This window comes from Dicentrarchus labrax, unplaced genomic scaffold (genome assembly GCF_905237075.1).
Source record: "Dicentrarchus labrax unplaced genomic scaffold, dlabrax2021, whole genome shotgun sequence".
Taxonomy (NCBI): Eukaryota; Metazoa; Chordata; class Actinopteri; family Moronidae; genus Dicentrarchus; species Dicentrarchus labrax.
In genome coordinates this window covers 4,103,436-4,120,414 of record NW_026136714.1, presented here as the reverse complement: position 1 = coordinate 4,120,414, position 16,979 = coordinate 4,103,436, and the positions used below count along the sequence as shown (strand labels likewise).

The 16,979-nt window shown below is 41.0% G+C and overlaps 1 protein-coding gene across 3 annotated transcripts in view; it reads left to right on the top strand.

The window, feature by feature from the left end:
• The window catches only part of coro1ca (coronin, actin binding protein, 1Ca), a 37,766-nt gene that overhangs the window by 15,158 nt on the left and 5,629 nt on the right, over nt 1-16,979 (top strand). For all 3 annotated transcript variants that reach the window (XM_051421707.1, XM_051421709.1, XM_051421708.1), the window contains 5 exons: nt 1,704-1,900; nt 13,236-13,358; nt 14,768-14,897; nt 15,763-15,944; nt 16,823-16,942. In XM_051421707.1, the coding sequence (XP_051277667.1) occupies nt 1,704-1,900; nt 13,236-13,358; nt 14,768-14,897; nt 15,763-15,944; nt 16,823-16,942 (752 nt within the window). The remainder of the gene's footprint in view (nt 1-1,703; nt 1,901-13,235; nt 13,359-14,767; nt 14,898-15,762; nt 15,945-16,822; nt 16,943-16,979) is intronic.

Sequence of the window (16,979 nt, the reverse complement as noted above, 5' to 3'; positions counted from 1 at the left end):
AGATAAATTTAGAGGAGGATTTAGAGAATCTTATGTAACTTGTGAAAACTGGAAAATCCTCAGTTTAAGGAAGATTAACACTCAGTCATTAACTGTTATATCTACTGTTTATCTAATTTGAACAAATCTGTCTTTTAGCCCACTCTGTGTTTGGAGACATTAAAAATAAACCGCTGTAATGACTGACGCGTTTTTACAGACGCGTCGGGCTGTTAGGCCACATCCCTACAGGAAGAACTTCCTGCTTGTGTTGTGATCCTTGTCCTGTCGGAAACATGCCGTACAAGCGTTTCTAGCTTGCTCACTCTCTCTCTTTTATATACACACACACACACACACACACACACACACACACACACACACACACACACACACACACACACACACACACACACACACACACACAATGGAAAACCACCTCTAAAACATATCCCACATCCTGTGCTGTGATTTTATCATGTTGGTGATTCAGGCTGGGAAACTGTTACCATGTGCTGTGTCAAAAAATTAAAAAAAGATTTGAGGAGCTTAAAAAAAAAAAAACACTAAAGCGCTTTTTGTCTTTCTTTGGGTTGTAGGTTCGTTTGGACCTTTTAGCTCTGGTCGTTTATCTAAAACTGGCCAGCTTTCCATTATCTTTGGAAGTGGTGTGTTGTTGTAAGCACAGCACTTGGACTTGTAGCTTTTGAATGGGCTTGTTTTCCAAAGCTTTCTTGTGTGCCAGCAGATTCTTGTCTTGGTGAAGATTTTAGCTGAACCCGCTACAAAGTCTGTTTTTGTTTGGATTGGGTATGTCCTATTTTCCTTTGGAAGTGGCTCTTTCTAAGTGTGCCACATATAAAGCGTGTTGGTTTTTCAGACGTTTAATGTTTGGCACAACTGAGGATGAAGAGAAACAACTAGGCAGGGAAAAGAGTTTGAATTCCTATGAAATAACATCAAACGTGTTTGTTGTTTATTCGTAATCGGAAAATTTTAAACCCCTTTTTTATTATTACAAAGTTTTAGCTATTTTTGAAGTGTAGTAATGAGTAAATTTGTACTAGGGTTGCATAATTAATCGAAATATTCTCCATATCGCAGAACCGGCATTTGTTTGATAAAGGTAACAATGTGTGACAAAACAGCATTATAATAATGTAAAGATGCCATGGTCTACAAATCCTGTTCTCCAGATGTAAGAACACATGTTTGTTTGATACAGTGAGCGTTGTTAGAGGAACTGGCTTGTTTCTGGCTTTAAATATCCTCATCCCCTTTTCTTACCCAACAGAGGCATTAAAGGTAGTGAAACTAAATGTAGAAAGATCCATGTTGGAATCGCAGAGCTCTCCTTAAAGAATGAAACAAGGCCATCATGCTCCACTGTAGCATCATCACCCTCCTTCCACAATGGGATGTTAAATTCATATTTGCAAGCTACCACATGCGTTGGAAGGACTCATCTTCGTGATCCTCAGCAACTCGATGCCCTTGAAAATCCAGGGAGACCCTTGGAGTAGAGAGTAGTAATGGTTTGTCAGAAAACACACATCTGCCAAAGGGGTTGTGTCGTGGAGAAATAAAAGGCTCAAGTAGTCTATATATGTGTTGGTTCACCTATCTTACTCTACTGTTACTGTGGTTTCACTTTCATCTCAACACCGTATGTCTTTAAAATCATTTGCTGTTATGTTAAATCTTCCTCTCTCCTCTTTGCACAGATATGAGACGAGTTGTACGGCAGAGCAAATTCCGTCACGTCTTTGGCCAGGCGGTGAAGAATGACCAATGCTACGATGATATCCGGGTGTCAAGGGTCACATGGGACAGCGCCTTCTGTGCAGTCAACCCCAAGTTTGTTGCCATAATTATTGAGGCCAGTGGCGGTGGAGCTTTCCTCGTTCTCCCTCTTCATAAGGTATGTTTATGGTGTAATTTATGCCACAGTAGATATGCACTGTTATTGTTCATTTGGACGGTGCACCAAAGTCAGAGCTGGCCTTTATGGCAGCTATATGAAGGTGAACTGGGTGTGTAAGCGTGTTTGCATTTACTGCTTCTTTATGCTACAGCAGTAGTAGACGCCGAGTGTCTAACAACAATGCTCTGGTCAGTTTTGGGTAGTTTTTATTACTTACTACTTTGTTTACTTTGGTGCACATATTTTTAACAGCTGCAGCTCTGCAACATCAGAGAAAGCAGATTGTTTTGTTTATGCCCTTTCTGCTTTCAATGATAAGTAACAGGGAAAACGGCACATTTAACCCCACTACTGGCTCTTCTCCGTATGGTGTCTGTTCTATTCAAAGTTAAGGATTGTGGGCTGAACATGTTTAATTAATAAGTATTTGTTTGAGATTACATTTTACAGACAGTCTGCATATCAGCTACCAGGCCTTGATTGATCAGCGGTGTCCATCTTAATGATCTTGGTTATGTTTACCCAAGGCCGATCTTTAAATGTTTTCATAGAAACCGGTTTGAAGGTAATATATTTTGTCCTTATTCTGAGGGATTTTCAAAGGATGCATTGAAATGGTGTAATGCTAACCTTTAAAGGCGTTGTGTGTCTTCTTTGAGTGCGGTTATGCATGTGATGCTTTTGTTACAGATGATTTAAGTGGATCAAATTACGTCTGGATATTTTTAGATGGGGCTGGGGAGAAATCTTGATATTGTCTTCATGTCGGTGACGACATAAAAGGGAAGGAAAAGCCATCCTCTCTGTGGGATCAAATATGGACCGACATAAAACACTTGAAAAAATAGAGAGAGTTGAACTAAAAATCTTGGTTCCACTTTTTATTTTTTGAGACTAAACGCCTATTTCCCACTTTTTGTGTTGAGTAAATAACTATTTGCATAGAAGACTTTACCTCTTACAGGCTGGACTGCTGACTCTTCACGTCGGTGTACATTGGGATTAATGTTTACCAACGGGCTGTTTCACAAACCCTCATGTGTACAACAGAAACTACTCTAAAGCCCTGGAGTGAACAGTCTCCTGATCCTTGCCTCCATATAAGGAATCACTCCACTCCAACTAGAATTACTTCTGGGTTGGGCGAGACAGCATTTGAAGAGTGTTTAGCTATAAACAAGCTAGCTGGGTGAATACATCCCTCCCTTTTGTTTTAACCCTGCTGTCATAATTGGGCTAATTAAGGCAAAATAGAGATTGTACTGTATCCAACAGAGGCCTCTGGCATGTCCCTAAGAGAGCCCTTGGGTGCCATTACAGTTGATGGTGGTAAATTGCTGGCTGCTGGTGTTTCTCTTTGGCATCTCCAAGCAATGGCCAAGTGGCAGGTCCTGACACTGTGAGTGACATAAGTACTGCAATACTGTTGACAGATCCAACCTGGGCCTGTAATTAGTGTACACAAGTACACTGCCATGTCATCTGAGAAGGCTCTGGCATAGGGGACCGGATCCTTAGGCCTGTCATCACACAGCTTACACCTCTCAGCACCTCATTCAATACAGAGCTTGTACTGGAGGTGGGCTGCAAGCTCGACCGGTTTCACACTCGTCCTGCCCTCCTCTCTGTGTCCCTGTTTGAATGAGCTGCGCTCTGCGTGCCGTGTCCCAGTACAGTAATGGTGTGTCTACTGAACAAAGTCTACTTTCACTACTGAACTCAAATTTGTAAGAGACTGAGATCTTTCTGTGCAGAGAAAACCTCAGGCAATTTCCTCAAGTGAGAGATTTAAAAAAAAAAAAAAGCTCTCTTGATTTTTTTTTTAGATCTTCCCACATACAAGCTGGCAGGCGTGACACAGGCTAATCCTTCAGATATTGGTGTTTTCCTCATTGCAACAGGGCATGCATTGAGACACTGGAGCTTGAAGGGGAATACCATATTTTTAAAGCATTATTTATGTTGTGTATGTATGTTATACTTTGGACAGTGGGACCAGTATGTATTGCCACCAAACCAGTCTTACAGCTCAACATATGAATTAACTGACTGTCTTCAGTTAACTGGACATAAGAACAACATTAATTTCAGATCCTAAATTAATAGGCATTCCCTTTTAATCTGTTTGTTTTTTTTTTTCTTTATAATATCTATTTTTCGTTTTTATCACCATGGTATTCTCCAATGATTTTTTTTTTTTCTTTTTCTAACAAAGCAGGTCCATCTGGAAATCTCAGTATAGCCTCAGCTGGCAATGCAGGTCTCAAAAGTGGGGCGAGTCTGTTCTTGCAAATGGTATTACTAGGCTGCACTGCAGTGGATCAGTAATACACAGTTGGTCTCAGCACCTGAGATAATTTCCAATGAACTGAATTTAAAAGGATCATAGATCATTTTGCAAATGGTTAAACTAATTGAATCAGTATGCTTTCCTGTTTGTTATTGGGCCGTCTGTACAAAGTGTCTGCTTTACTTTATGAGCGTTTGTCAGACGCCGCTCTGCTGTGTGGATACATATCTGTGCCTGATTCAAGGACACTTGGACAGTTTCAATCACCTGGGTCTCGTTTCATTTTTGTTTCAAGGCCGCACATCCCCTAAACACCCCCACCCTCCCGTCCCCTCCCGTCCCTAATGTGAGGGTGCATCTGTCCGGCTAACCCATCTGCCTTTGCTGTGTTGCTCCCAGTCTCTGTGGGCAGCCAGCTGCTCAGGGTCTTTGTCCTACGCTTACTCCCAACGCAGCCCTTTGTCATAACCACACTTCGACTGGGGGGAGCCAGAAGTGTGATGATGCTCCTTCCCCCTTCACAATTAAGCCATATGCAACTGTGCACCCTCTTTGTTATAACGATAGGAGAATAAATTATTGAAATTATGAGCTCTCAAAAAAGCATTGTACTCCCTCTGCTTACATTCTAAAAAATGTACTCTTTGACATAATGTGATGCATCTGGAAATGAATAGAAAATCATCTCTTGGAGTTCAGAGGTTGATGTTGTGGATCTGTGACCTGACCTGAGGTCTGAGCCTCATTTTGAGTAGTCAACCAATGGAGCCAGTCTCTTTGTGTGACACTGTAGGGTGAGGTTAGTGCGGCCGGCCGCCGTGACTCAGCACAGCCATGAGTATTGTTGCTTCCTCCTGTCAGAACACAGGGATTTTTATAGAGAGGGCATCAGATGTCCAGCTCAACACGTCATTCCCTTGCCTCATGCTTTCAATCTCCCCCTTTCTCTTTCTTAGCAGGATGCCTGCTAATTTATTCCCTGATTTCCATATGAAGGAAGCTGTGGGAGTGAATGCAGCAGCTAGCAAGCGTTCAGTGAAACATTCCTGATAATTCCTCTCTGTCTGCTCAGCATAAGAGGAGGGAAGGCTCAGTAAATCATTACAGTTGTGATTTATATGCCTTAACTAGAAATCCCTTATTTGATTTATCCAAACATGCCATTGTTAAAAAAAAATCCACACTGTCTAGTATCTTTATTTTCCATGCAGACTGTGTTAGTCACTTTGTCAATCCCTAGCATCTTTGGTTTCCTCTTTTGTCTGTGTCTTTTAAGATTGACCTAAACTACAGCCGTAACACCACATAGTGCATTGCTTAATGTCGAAGGCATGTTGCACGTTAGTGCTTCAAACGCTGCCTCTGCACAGAAAGGATGATCAGATGTGGTGTGTATGTGTTTGATTTGGATTCAATCCCTGAATGCACCATTCATCCAGTGCTCAACCTTTTGCTGTAGAAATCCCTGGGTGTGTGCACAGTGACACATTATTTCTGTTCTGTCTCACATACACCAGTTTGGCTGCTAACTAAGCAACGCTCTGTCTCCACACACAGAAATACACTGGGTGTGCATAATATCCATGGTCTTTCCCCATACTTTGGTCAGTCTGTGTTCCAAGACCTCTATACTGCTCAGTTGCCTCTGCCTTTGCCGCTTCTGCCGCTCAGTCCTGCTGACTGCAGATTTTACCATATATGGTCATTCACTGCTCCCTGCCTGACAGCCTTCCAAGACCATTTCCTCCCTGGCCTGCCATTGGCTGCTTCATGCAGTGTCGGTACACATGTGAATTCTGGGATAGGCCGAAATATGAAGAGCGGCCAAGATGAGAGAACTGGGTTGAAGTCAGATGTTGTCTCTGTCATAGAGTCACTCACTGTATCCAAGTGCCATATTAGAATAATTATTTTAATGTGATAATCAGTGTGACTGCTGGATTACTGAATAATTTATTAGAAAGAGCTGTGAGCCCTGATAGCTTTTGTTAAATAAACCAGACTTGTTTTTAGCTGCAAACCTTAAAGCAAAGCTGTGGTTCTTTTTAATAAGAGATGGTGTTTTTAGTCATTTGAGCTATTAATTCACAAACTACCACTGTACATGAATGCACCAATCTGGTGGATAAAATCACTAAATCTCTTTGGCTTTGCTTCCTTTCTTTAATCCAAGTTCTTTCTAAAAATATCTCTTCATTCATATGTTGTCTGTTTCCTGCAGTTAATCATTTTTTTGGGCCGCAGGTGCCAGACCGTATCACAGCATGTGCTGGAGAGACAGTAGGAAGATGTGGAGACACTGTGGGCAAATGACCACTCTTCACAGGAAATATGATCTCTACTCAGAGCGGCCTCATCAAAGAGATGACAGAACTTAATGACCCCTCTGATATTCATTAGGTGTCTTAAAAGTGCTGGCGTGGACCTAATCACTGCAACAATAGACATACTGGAACCCTGATCTCCCTTTCATCAGCCAACTAATCGTGCCTTTTAGAATATGTCTTAGATGCTATCTGGAATTAATCTTATGACCTAGATTTTCCAGAAACATACAGCACTACAATATATCTATAGTACATCTCTTTTATAGGTTTTTCTATTTTATCTCTTTAGCTATGTATAACTCTGTTTTCCAGTCAGTCTGCAGTATGCTGCACTGTATTGTTCCTGCCCTATCATACAGACACAGAGACTTGTAAAAGTGGAAATTTCCATGGAGCTGTGAGCAGCACTGGACAGCATGCAGACCCTTTAGTGGTGTGCATGTGTGAATCACATGTTGAGCTGCGAGGAAAGGAAGTGTGCAGGCCTCTTGTGTGAATGAAAAGAATGTCCTCTCTTGCCTTGAGGGAATGTTGTTCATCCATTTTTTTGTGTCTTTCAGTGTTGTGCTTTGTATCTATCGCTGTGTGATTCACTCTCATTTTCTGCAGTCTTACTTGTTGCTATGCAACTGGTTGTTTTCTAGGCATCAGACATTCCTCTCGAAGGATACAAACGTCTGTAGCGTAGTTATGGACATGTTAGGTATTCGACTGCTGAGTTTAGCCCCTTGCTGTTGGTGTGGGTGTTTTCTTTTTTTTTTTAATGCTGGTGCAGTTGATTTTTATTTTTTTTTCTTGTTCTGGACAATATCAGCCACAAGTCACGCTGAGCACGCTTCCTATACCTGTAGGCTGGTTGCCGTGGAGATGATTTTCTTGCTTGGGTGGTTTTGCCTGGTAGGGCCCTGTTAGCAGTGTGAAGGCGTGACGTTACTGACAGTCCTATGTAACTGTTCGCCTGCCAGCCAAGGTGTAACATCTCGATAGATATTGCAAAATTTACATCTAGTTACAAAACTGGAGGGTCTCCTCCACTGGACAAATCAAAACAAAGTAAAATGAATATTTATGACATTAAATCTACTGAATTTTAGGTGATTTTCTTGTCAACTAGTTTAGTTTTTTTTTTTTTTATGCCAGGATTTGACAGAACAGAAGCAGAATGGATAAAATCTTTTTACCTGCACACATCACTCTTGCTGTTAGCCTGCTACCTGCCTTCACTGTTGCCACTCAGTTGTTTCTGCACTGTAATTAGAGAAGCACTGAGCAGCAGCCAGTTTCGCACAAATGCGGATCTACTTGCTGTAAAATAACTCTTCGCTGACAAATAGCTGTAGGGAAAGATGACGCTGAATTTTTATATTCTGTTCGAGGTTCAAATTGCTACAGATGGGAAGCACACGCGTGTTGACAGTCACGTTCGTCACTTTCTGATGATTGATGGATGGATGTGTGTGCGTACTGTTAAATACCGTCAAGATATTTTTAAAAGTGTGTCACTGAGTTGAAAAACAAAGCTGTGTAAACAGAAGTTGCTTTCTAGTGGCTTTTGGCAGTTATTCAGCGTTTTCCTCCCTTTAAACTTTGACACTAATCGACCTCTTGTATGCAGTGAAGTGCAGGTTGAATGTGTTCAGTAGAGAGTTCCCAACTCACTGTCACAAGTTAATGCTTGGTCATCACTTTCCAGAGTTTAAGTCTGCAACTTTAGTTCCTTACACATCACCACTGATTTGCATAGAACGGCATTACATCAAATACTTATCAAATTAAAGGTTCAGTGTGCAACGGACGCTGCAGGCCGCTTTCCATGGAGCTGCTCATGTTGAACCACCATGTTTCTACAGTAGCCCAGAATGGACAAACCCAACACTGGCTGTGGATAGGGCCACCATAGTTTCTCCTACACATTTCACAGCACGTTCTCATTCCCAAGTCGTCATATACAGACACGAGTGGTGTTCAGTTTGTTACAGTCTGGCAGATGCTACTAAATCGTACACGCTGATTCATTTTAAGTTGCAGTTTTTAGTTTTCGTGTGATACAATGTATTTAAGTTGTTGTTTAAAATGTCAGGGACATTGATTGCTATTTTAAATGTCTGTTAACTAGAGCAGACTATTGTCCAACACCAAGAAAGGTTCCAACCAAATTAGATATGTCCAAACTGGGTCTTGTGTTTTTTGGAACATTAATCTGTTGATCCTTGAGCCATCGCTGTTCAAGCTTGATTACTGTCAGATTTATCACCTTGTATCTTCCTCTCCTGAGTGACATCTCATCATGCTTGTGGTTGGTACTTAACTTTCTGGCAAAAAAATGTCTAATTTTAAGACAAATACGGACTTGCAAATTTGCCTGAAGCTGTTTTTTTTTTTTTTTTTTTTTTCTTCAAAGGGACAGATGGGGGAATGTAACAGGTTGATACAGGTTACCTGACTTGCACTGTTCTACACAGGTGATCCCACTGCAGTGAGGTTTGTGTTCTGTGTACAGCTTCGGTTGTGACCTAACTCCATGCAAACAGCGTTCCTGCCTTGTGTATCATGTTATCAGATGTTTATGCAGGCTCAAGGCAAGATCCACTTGTGTTCGCTCTTCAGACCCTGGAATTCCTAATCATGTATATCAGACACAAACACCATTAACACCTCAAAGGGTGCTATATTTGACACCCTAGCAGACCTCTTGCTCTCATTAGTCATACCCATACCAGAACTGCCTGGGGCCGAGGTGTGGAATGTGAGGAACGCCTGGCTTTCAGGTCGAACTGTCTCTCTCCTCTGCCCCTCTCGGGTTGATCTGGAGGTCGAGCTCCCGAGCTTAGCTCAAGTGTTACTGGGACGTCATGGTTCGTTGCTACAAGTCAGCCGTAGAAACTACAATTCATTTATTCTTCAAATAATTTTTAAGCATACACTGGTGATTAAAATGTGTTGGAGACTAATGTAAGATGTAATGTAGGAGTCTTTTGTAGCACGCTCCTGTAGGTGGTCTTAATCTTTGGGCTCTCTCGACCAGACTTCTGCAAGGACAGACATAAAACATTAATGCACTCTTATCAGAAATGTTCTGTGTACATAATTGCATTTAGACCAACCCTTCATCAGCAATTAAGTTAACACCCAGGTCACAGTCTGCTCCCTTTTTGTCTTACACACCAAGTGTAAGATCTGTTGCAATTATCCAGCACTGTTGGGTATGTTAGTTTAATGCATAGTAGCAGCCAATTGAACATAAAACCACAGTGTGCATAGTATAACACCACCCGTCTGGATTATGTACCATAGACGCACACAGACTGCTCCACAGTAGTGCAGCACCGATTGATTTTGAAACAGCGTTGTCTGTTTTACATGACCGAACTGGTTTGGCTGTGTTAATACTTAAGAGTGATACTCTGCCTTTGTGGGTGTGAACTAGACTGAACATGGTCCATAATACTTTAGATCTCTCTTAATGTTATCAAAATAGTGTGAAGCAATTACTATAGGAATAGTAACATTATTAAAGAAAATGAAGTACAGTGCAGAGTAAGTTTGAACTGTTGGCTCGTCTTATCACCGTTATCGCTTGGTTTGTTGTCAGACTCGTTTATGCTGTTCCCATTGCTGCACCCGGCCGCCTGTGTCCTTCCTGCTTTACACCGTTCTTTCCGTCTTCAGGAAATCAGTTGCTGGAAAAGTCCAGTGAACTCTGCTGTAAAATACATCTCAGCTCACCAGTCTCATATTTAATGGTCATGTTATCTGATACCAGATGGTGGCTCATAGATTTCTATTGACAGCAGTGTCAAAGTCTACTTTCTTTACACTCAGCTTCAGGGTAGATTTCAGGGTGTGTTCAGCAGTCAGGGTGAGGTTCAGACAAGATCTTGTGACATTCACATACTACAAGTACACACATACACACACATACACTTCATTCTCACATACACTGGACTTTGATCACTAAACTTGGAGTTAGCGCATGTGTCACAGCCCGACTCTGTGTCAGTCAGGTGACTGCATGGTTACAGGCCTAATATTTTCATATACATCAGAGCCACTTTGATTTGTATAAATGTCCAGCCATTGTAGGACTGTACTGACCCAGTAAACCTTACACATCTGTTCAGTCTCACCGAATATGAACAGACTGTTGAGATATGAATCATGTTACTTACTGATATCAGCCACACACCTGTGGTTGTGAACTGTAGCAGCAGCAGACTTTTAAGTGCTAAGCTGTGTTATCTGCTGAAGCAGAGGCAGAGAAATGTCAGAGAGCAGGAATGCCTGGACGCTGATATCCAGGACTGGTCTGTTCCTCTAAGGTTGACACCACCATCCAACTGCTGGCCTTTGGGTCTTTTTGTTTCTTAGTGGAGTCACTCTGTCAGAAATGTGTGTTCAACTACACACTTAGTTAAATCTAAATTTTTTGTTCAGTTCAGCAGTTTGTGTGAAAATGACCTGTTTGCTACAAAACTGGATAAACTTCTTTGTTTATTTGCTGCTCTTCTGAACATAGTGTGCCACAGACAGTGAAAGAGGCTAAAAGGCCATTATTTACTGTTTTCTGATTTATCTCTCTGACAGTTCTGTCCTTTTTGAAAGCTTTAAGTCACATGTAATCACTTGGCTACAAAAGCCATAATGTATAGTTTGTGGTGAGCTTGGTCTCTTTGGAGCTTTGAGACTGTCACTTTACTCACACCAGTAGCCCTGTCTTCTGTAGCCCTGACGCACAGACTAAAGTAACACTCAGTTCTTGCTACTTAACCCCACTACTGTTTTACAAATGGAATCAGGCTTGTTGTTAAACTGCTGTTGAATATGTTGCAGTGGGAGAAGACACGACTCAAAAGTACCTTTTTACAAAAGTAAATTGACTGAAAAATGGGAAGCCACTAGAGACATACATCACATAACATGCAGTTGTATGTAACGGTGTTTCGGGGGTGGTGAAAAGTGCTGGGTGGAGGCCAGGTGAGCTACATTCCCGCCAGTTTAAAACTCATCTGGTCTGCACACGCAGTTACAACTTATGTCCAATACAGTGCTTCTTTTTGGACAGACATGACTTTTTTTTTTTCTTGTTTGAACTCAAAATGTGTTTGGAGTATACGGCCATTGTAAATCCCTTGAGCATACTGTTTGACTGTAGAGAGCTCCTCTGTTTGCATTAACATTAGTAATTGCTTTAATTTAAGTTCTCATGGGGATTAAGTCTAGTTTTGGTTGTACCTCTTACTCATTACTGAATATACACTTCTTAGATTTAGTAGCTCCTCTCAAGCCATAATTGTTGCTATTCCCATTATAATTTCAGAATAGCTGTGGGCAGTGAGTGATTCTTTTCTTTTTTGTATTAGGGAAGCCATCGTGCTTTAAATAGGGCTGTAGCAGCAGGACTCTTTCCACAGTAAGTGACATCATTTCTCCAGCCCTGCGGTGGTACTTGGAGTCAACACAGTCTAGGGTGTGTCTCAAGACACCCATCCACTACAGCATGGATTTGCTAGGTCACCTCATCATGTGGAAAGAGCACCTGGTTCTCCTGGCTCATAGGGTTCAGCAGTCAAATCCACCTGCGGGCTAATTCTTTTTTTTTTTTTTTTAGGAGGATAGAGGAGGATGTACAGTATAACTGAAAGCTCTTTATGTTTGCGTTTGTGTGCATGTGAGCATCATTTTTAGCTGTCCAGTCCATTAGTTGTATAAGTAGGTTACGTAAAGGGCACAGTTTAGTGTTTGAGTCAGGGTTACCATTTTAAAGTGAGGAGATGCTGTGGAAAACTAAGCATCTGTTGGCATGCATCTACTGTATAATGACGTCACCACTAATAACTTTGCTTAATTACTGTGTGTGGTCCAGTGGGGGGTAAATCTAATCTCGGTTTGCTTCTGTGTAGCACCAATAAAACCTAGCTTCTTTTTTGGATGAGTTATAGAGTCACAAACCAGGGTTGGGGATTCTCCAGCTTTTTGGGTTAGGTTCGTTCTTCTCTGTGCTCCATAATTTATTAATCCACTATGTAAGAAGACTCAAAATGCTAAATGTAATTCTCAAAATGCATAATAGTCTGCAGCACTTGGCTGGAGTTTTTGTGGGTCTGGGATTTCCCCTCAAATCTCACAAGAACTTTTCTGACCTCACACAGTTGATCTTCATAAAGTGCTCTCACCCGACTGGTGGTAAATGTGGGTGAAATTGTATTATGTATTGTTGTGTAATCAAATCCAGAACCGCTCATTTCCAGTATATGTTTGGTCTTCAAGCATTTTGAGCTAACATGAGGTTTGTTCTGGTTTCTTTAAATACACTCGGTTTATGAAAGCAATTTTCCAATCCTCAATTAAAAAAATTATTCATTTCAATAAAGAGTGTTGCAACATTATTTTTGGACATGCAGTAAATCTGTTGTATCGCCCTCAGTTCTGATTCACTGCTCAGGCTGTGTCACTCACATGTAATTTCATTTCCCCTGTAAAATGACTCTGTTAAGGTGTGTGTGTTTTTGTGTGTGTGTGTGTGTGTGTGTGTGTTTGTGAGTGTGAGTGAGCTCAATTTTGCAGGTGGGATTTGGGATTATACTGTAATTGTCCTGTTTAAAAACATGCTTACTCCTCCAGCTACTCCTCCAGCATGAACAATGTTCTCTAAGCGGGACCAGACTAAGACTACAGTAATCTCATTACTCTGTGTTGTTTATCTTTGTCTTTACAGACGGGACGCATTGACAAATCCTACCCCACAGTGTGTGGTCACACAGGCCCGGTGTTAGACATTGAATGGTGCCCCCACAATGATCAGGTCATCGCCAGCGGCTCCGAGGACTGCACAGTGATGGTAAGGTTTGCCTCACCCTTCACACCTGAACTCAGACATTCCTGAGCTAATAAGTGACAAGAGACTACATGCTTTTATTGCGAAAGGGCTGTTGTAACACAGGGATGGGTGCAGACCTCACCCTCTGGATTAGATTAGGCCCAAATATGTGTTGTAGGAATCAGAGCTGGGGAATGATTTAGCTGTTTATTGAGCTGAGGTCACCGACTGTTTTGAGACTGTAGTTGTACTTTCCTTCATATGTCCTTATTTGGGCAGTGAAAGGCTGAGATTAATGTGCTGGCTGTTTACATTTGCTGCTACCACTTCCTCACCTGAAAGTCCCTACTTCCTGTTAAACCCACTCTGAATCACTGCCATAGTTGTTTTATGTTTGCAGAAGTATAATCCATGTAATCAGAGCCGTCAATGGTTCCTCTCTTCATAGCATTTGACCTTTTGAAGGGAAAGTTCACAGCCTAAACAAGCTCTTGGTGATGTTTAGATTAGATGGGAGTGGGCGGTATAAATGGTGTGTACAGCGGACTGGTTGAGATGTGCACCATCATGTGGATGTGGCTACACAATTTTTCACAATAAAACAATGGATTTTAATTGTCAAAACACTAAAATTGCATGACATACATCAGCACAACTCACTGCATGTTAACCAGTGCTGCTGTTAACATTTTCAGTGCCTTTTTAAAACGTATGAGCATGCTGTATCCTTCTTAAACTCAAATAAGCAAACAGTGGCGCACTAAGAAAGGTGGTTGAATGATTTTAGACAAACGATGGAAAACAAAAGTGGCAGTTGTTGCCAGAAAGGGTAATACAGGCAACCTTTTTGTCACTTAAAGAGAAAACATGTCTGCAAATACAAATACAAGGTTTTCCTCAGAATTCGCTTTGACACAAGTAACTTCAGCATAATGCAGACATCAACAACTGCGGCACTGATCTGTTGGACATCTACACCATATCTGTATCTTCAGTATGTAGAGACATGTTGCCCATCCAATATGTGGAGAAAAACAGCTTAAAGATATTGCCAAAACGATGACAACACACACACACACTTTATCCAAAATAAAATCCTGTTTTACAGCATCTGTTTGAGAAGGTGGAGCAAACACACACAGTGTCAGCTGTTTGGTGTATTTAGTTAAATTTGACTGTTTATCCCATCTGTCACTAAATCATATGCTTTTGTTGACAACTGAACTCTTAGTCGCTGCTGCCCCCTTCTGGTTTCTTTAGGTAACTACCATTTATTTGTGTACAGGAACAGTCCTCTTTGCAGTTGGTATGCGGGGGTTGACGTATTCACGTTAAAATCTATAAGGATTTATAATTTTGTGAAATATTTAAGGGTTAAAAAATGACCCTCCAGCTGGCTTCACTGTCTGATCTGCTCATGTCCTCCACAGGTGTGGCAGATTCCTGAGAATGGCCTTGTCACTGCCATGTCTGAGCCAGTAGTGGTGCTGGAGGGCCACTCCAAGCGCGTTGGCATCATCACATGGCACCCCACAGCACGCAATGTCCTTCTTAGTGCAGGTAAGAGCTCTCACTGTGTCCTTTAATCTGCTAAACAATGTGGTTGGAATCTGGCTGCCCTCACAGAAATGCTGCATTCACATGAAATCAGACAGACTGTGGACGGCAAACTGGACATCCTGTTGGTGGATGGGAGCAGGACGGCAAAACTATAAAACTATAGGCTGTCATTGCCTAAAAAAAAAAAAAGATAAAATAACCAAAAATTTCAAATTTTTGTATTTTAAAAAGAAGTTCATAACCTGTGTTTTCTACACACCCGAGGGTATAAAAGGTTAAGATGTAGTGAGCAAGTAATGGATGATTTTAATATTCTATAGATCTGTTATAACCAAATCTACATCACTATTGTTAACACAACAACAGTTCAACAACAACGGTTCTGACTCTTCAAATGTTCATTTCTTTTTTTTTTATAGTAGTTCATTAAAAAAACTTCACAAACACACTTTTAGGTTTTATGTTCTATAAAAAGCTATCAAACATTTTGCATAAGAATTTAAAATGAATTATCATTAATATCAACCGGTAATTTATTGATCATAATATAAATTTCCCATTATCGGACGATAATTATTGTACCTTGGATTCAATATATTTTATTCCAGTCTTGGTAAACAATACAACAACCCCTTAGCAACATATCGGCATGCGTGTTTTATTTTTGCTGCCTACCATTCTGTACAAAAGTTTGTTTGTTTGTTTGTTTTTCCCGTGCTGTCAAGAAAGTGCTGTCCATCTGCAGTCTACCCTCTGCCTGAATCCTTCTGAATGAAGCATAAACCTTCAAAACTTGCTGAAATTGTGAAACAAGTGACTTGTGTGTGCTGACGTCCTGCTCACCTTTACTTCACTCTGTCGTCAGGTTGCGACAACCAGATCATCATCTGGAACGTGGGCACAGGAGAGGCTATGATCAACCTGGAGGACATGCACCCCGATGTCATTTACAACGTGTGCTGGAACCGCAACGGTAGCCTCATCTGCACCTCCTGCAAGGACAAGGGCATCCGTGTCATCGACCCCCGCAAGGAGACGATTATTGCTGTAAGCAGTTTCCAAAGATCTCTTTATTGTGACATTTTCTCGTGTATATTTCAGTGTATCTGCAGTATGTGAGAGGTAGATATTGATATAGGGGCAGTGAGATGGGGTTGCAAGCAGGAGGACTGCTTCAGCTGAAAGTCCTGAGTTCAGCAACCTTGTTCCCTTAAAACTGTCCTAGAATATGACACTGGATTTAGGTTTGTTGGTTATTATAGTGAACTAAAACTAAACTAAAAACTACTATATTTTAAAACTAGAAACTATACATGCAAACTAACTGAAACAATTGTGTGTACTTACAAAACTAACTAAAATAAAAAGATAAAGAAAATGTCTTTAGTTTAAGTCTTTGTCAGTTTGGTCAAATTTGTCAATACAACAAGAATGAGACGTCTACATGACGTAATTCCTATTCTGAACCTCTTAAATCTTTCCCCCGAAAAATAGCTTCCATATTATTATTTTAAAAACACTGAAGCTAATAAAAACTAAACAAAACCTAACATTTGTAGACAAAAACAAAGAAATTAAAAGGAAATTAAATAAACTAATGAAAAATTCAAAACTATAATAACTCTGGTTCATTGCTGTGTAGCTCATTCTGACCTTTAGAACAAATCAAGTGGGGGGAAAAAAGGTTTCAAGCTTAAAAAAATGCTTTGCGTTGCTACTTATCTAAAAGTAGAGTTTACACTGTGATTGACAGACATCAAAACACATCTAAAGACATCAACAATAAGATAGAAATTGACCAGGAGCGTAAGATTACCGATAAGAAAGAAAGAAGAAAAAGTAAAAGTAGGTGAAATAATGAACTGCTCAGGAAATGGTGACTTGGGCACAGATGTGTTGTGTTGACCGTAAACTGTACTTCACAGGAGAAGGAGAAGGCACATGAGGGCGCTCGACCCATGAGGGCCATTTTCCTTTCTGATGGCAACGTCCTCACTACAGGTTTCAGTCGCATGAGTGAGAGACAGCTAGCCCTCTGGAACACGGTAAGCTGCCGCGTGTATGCTGACTGCACCACCATCA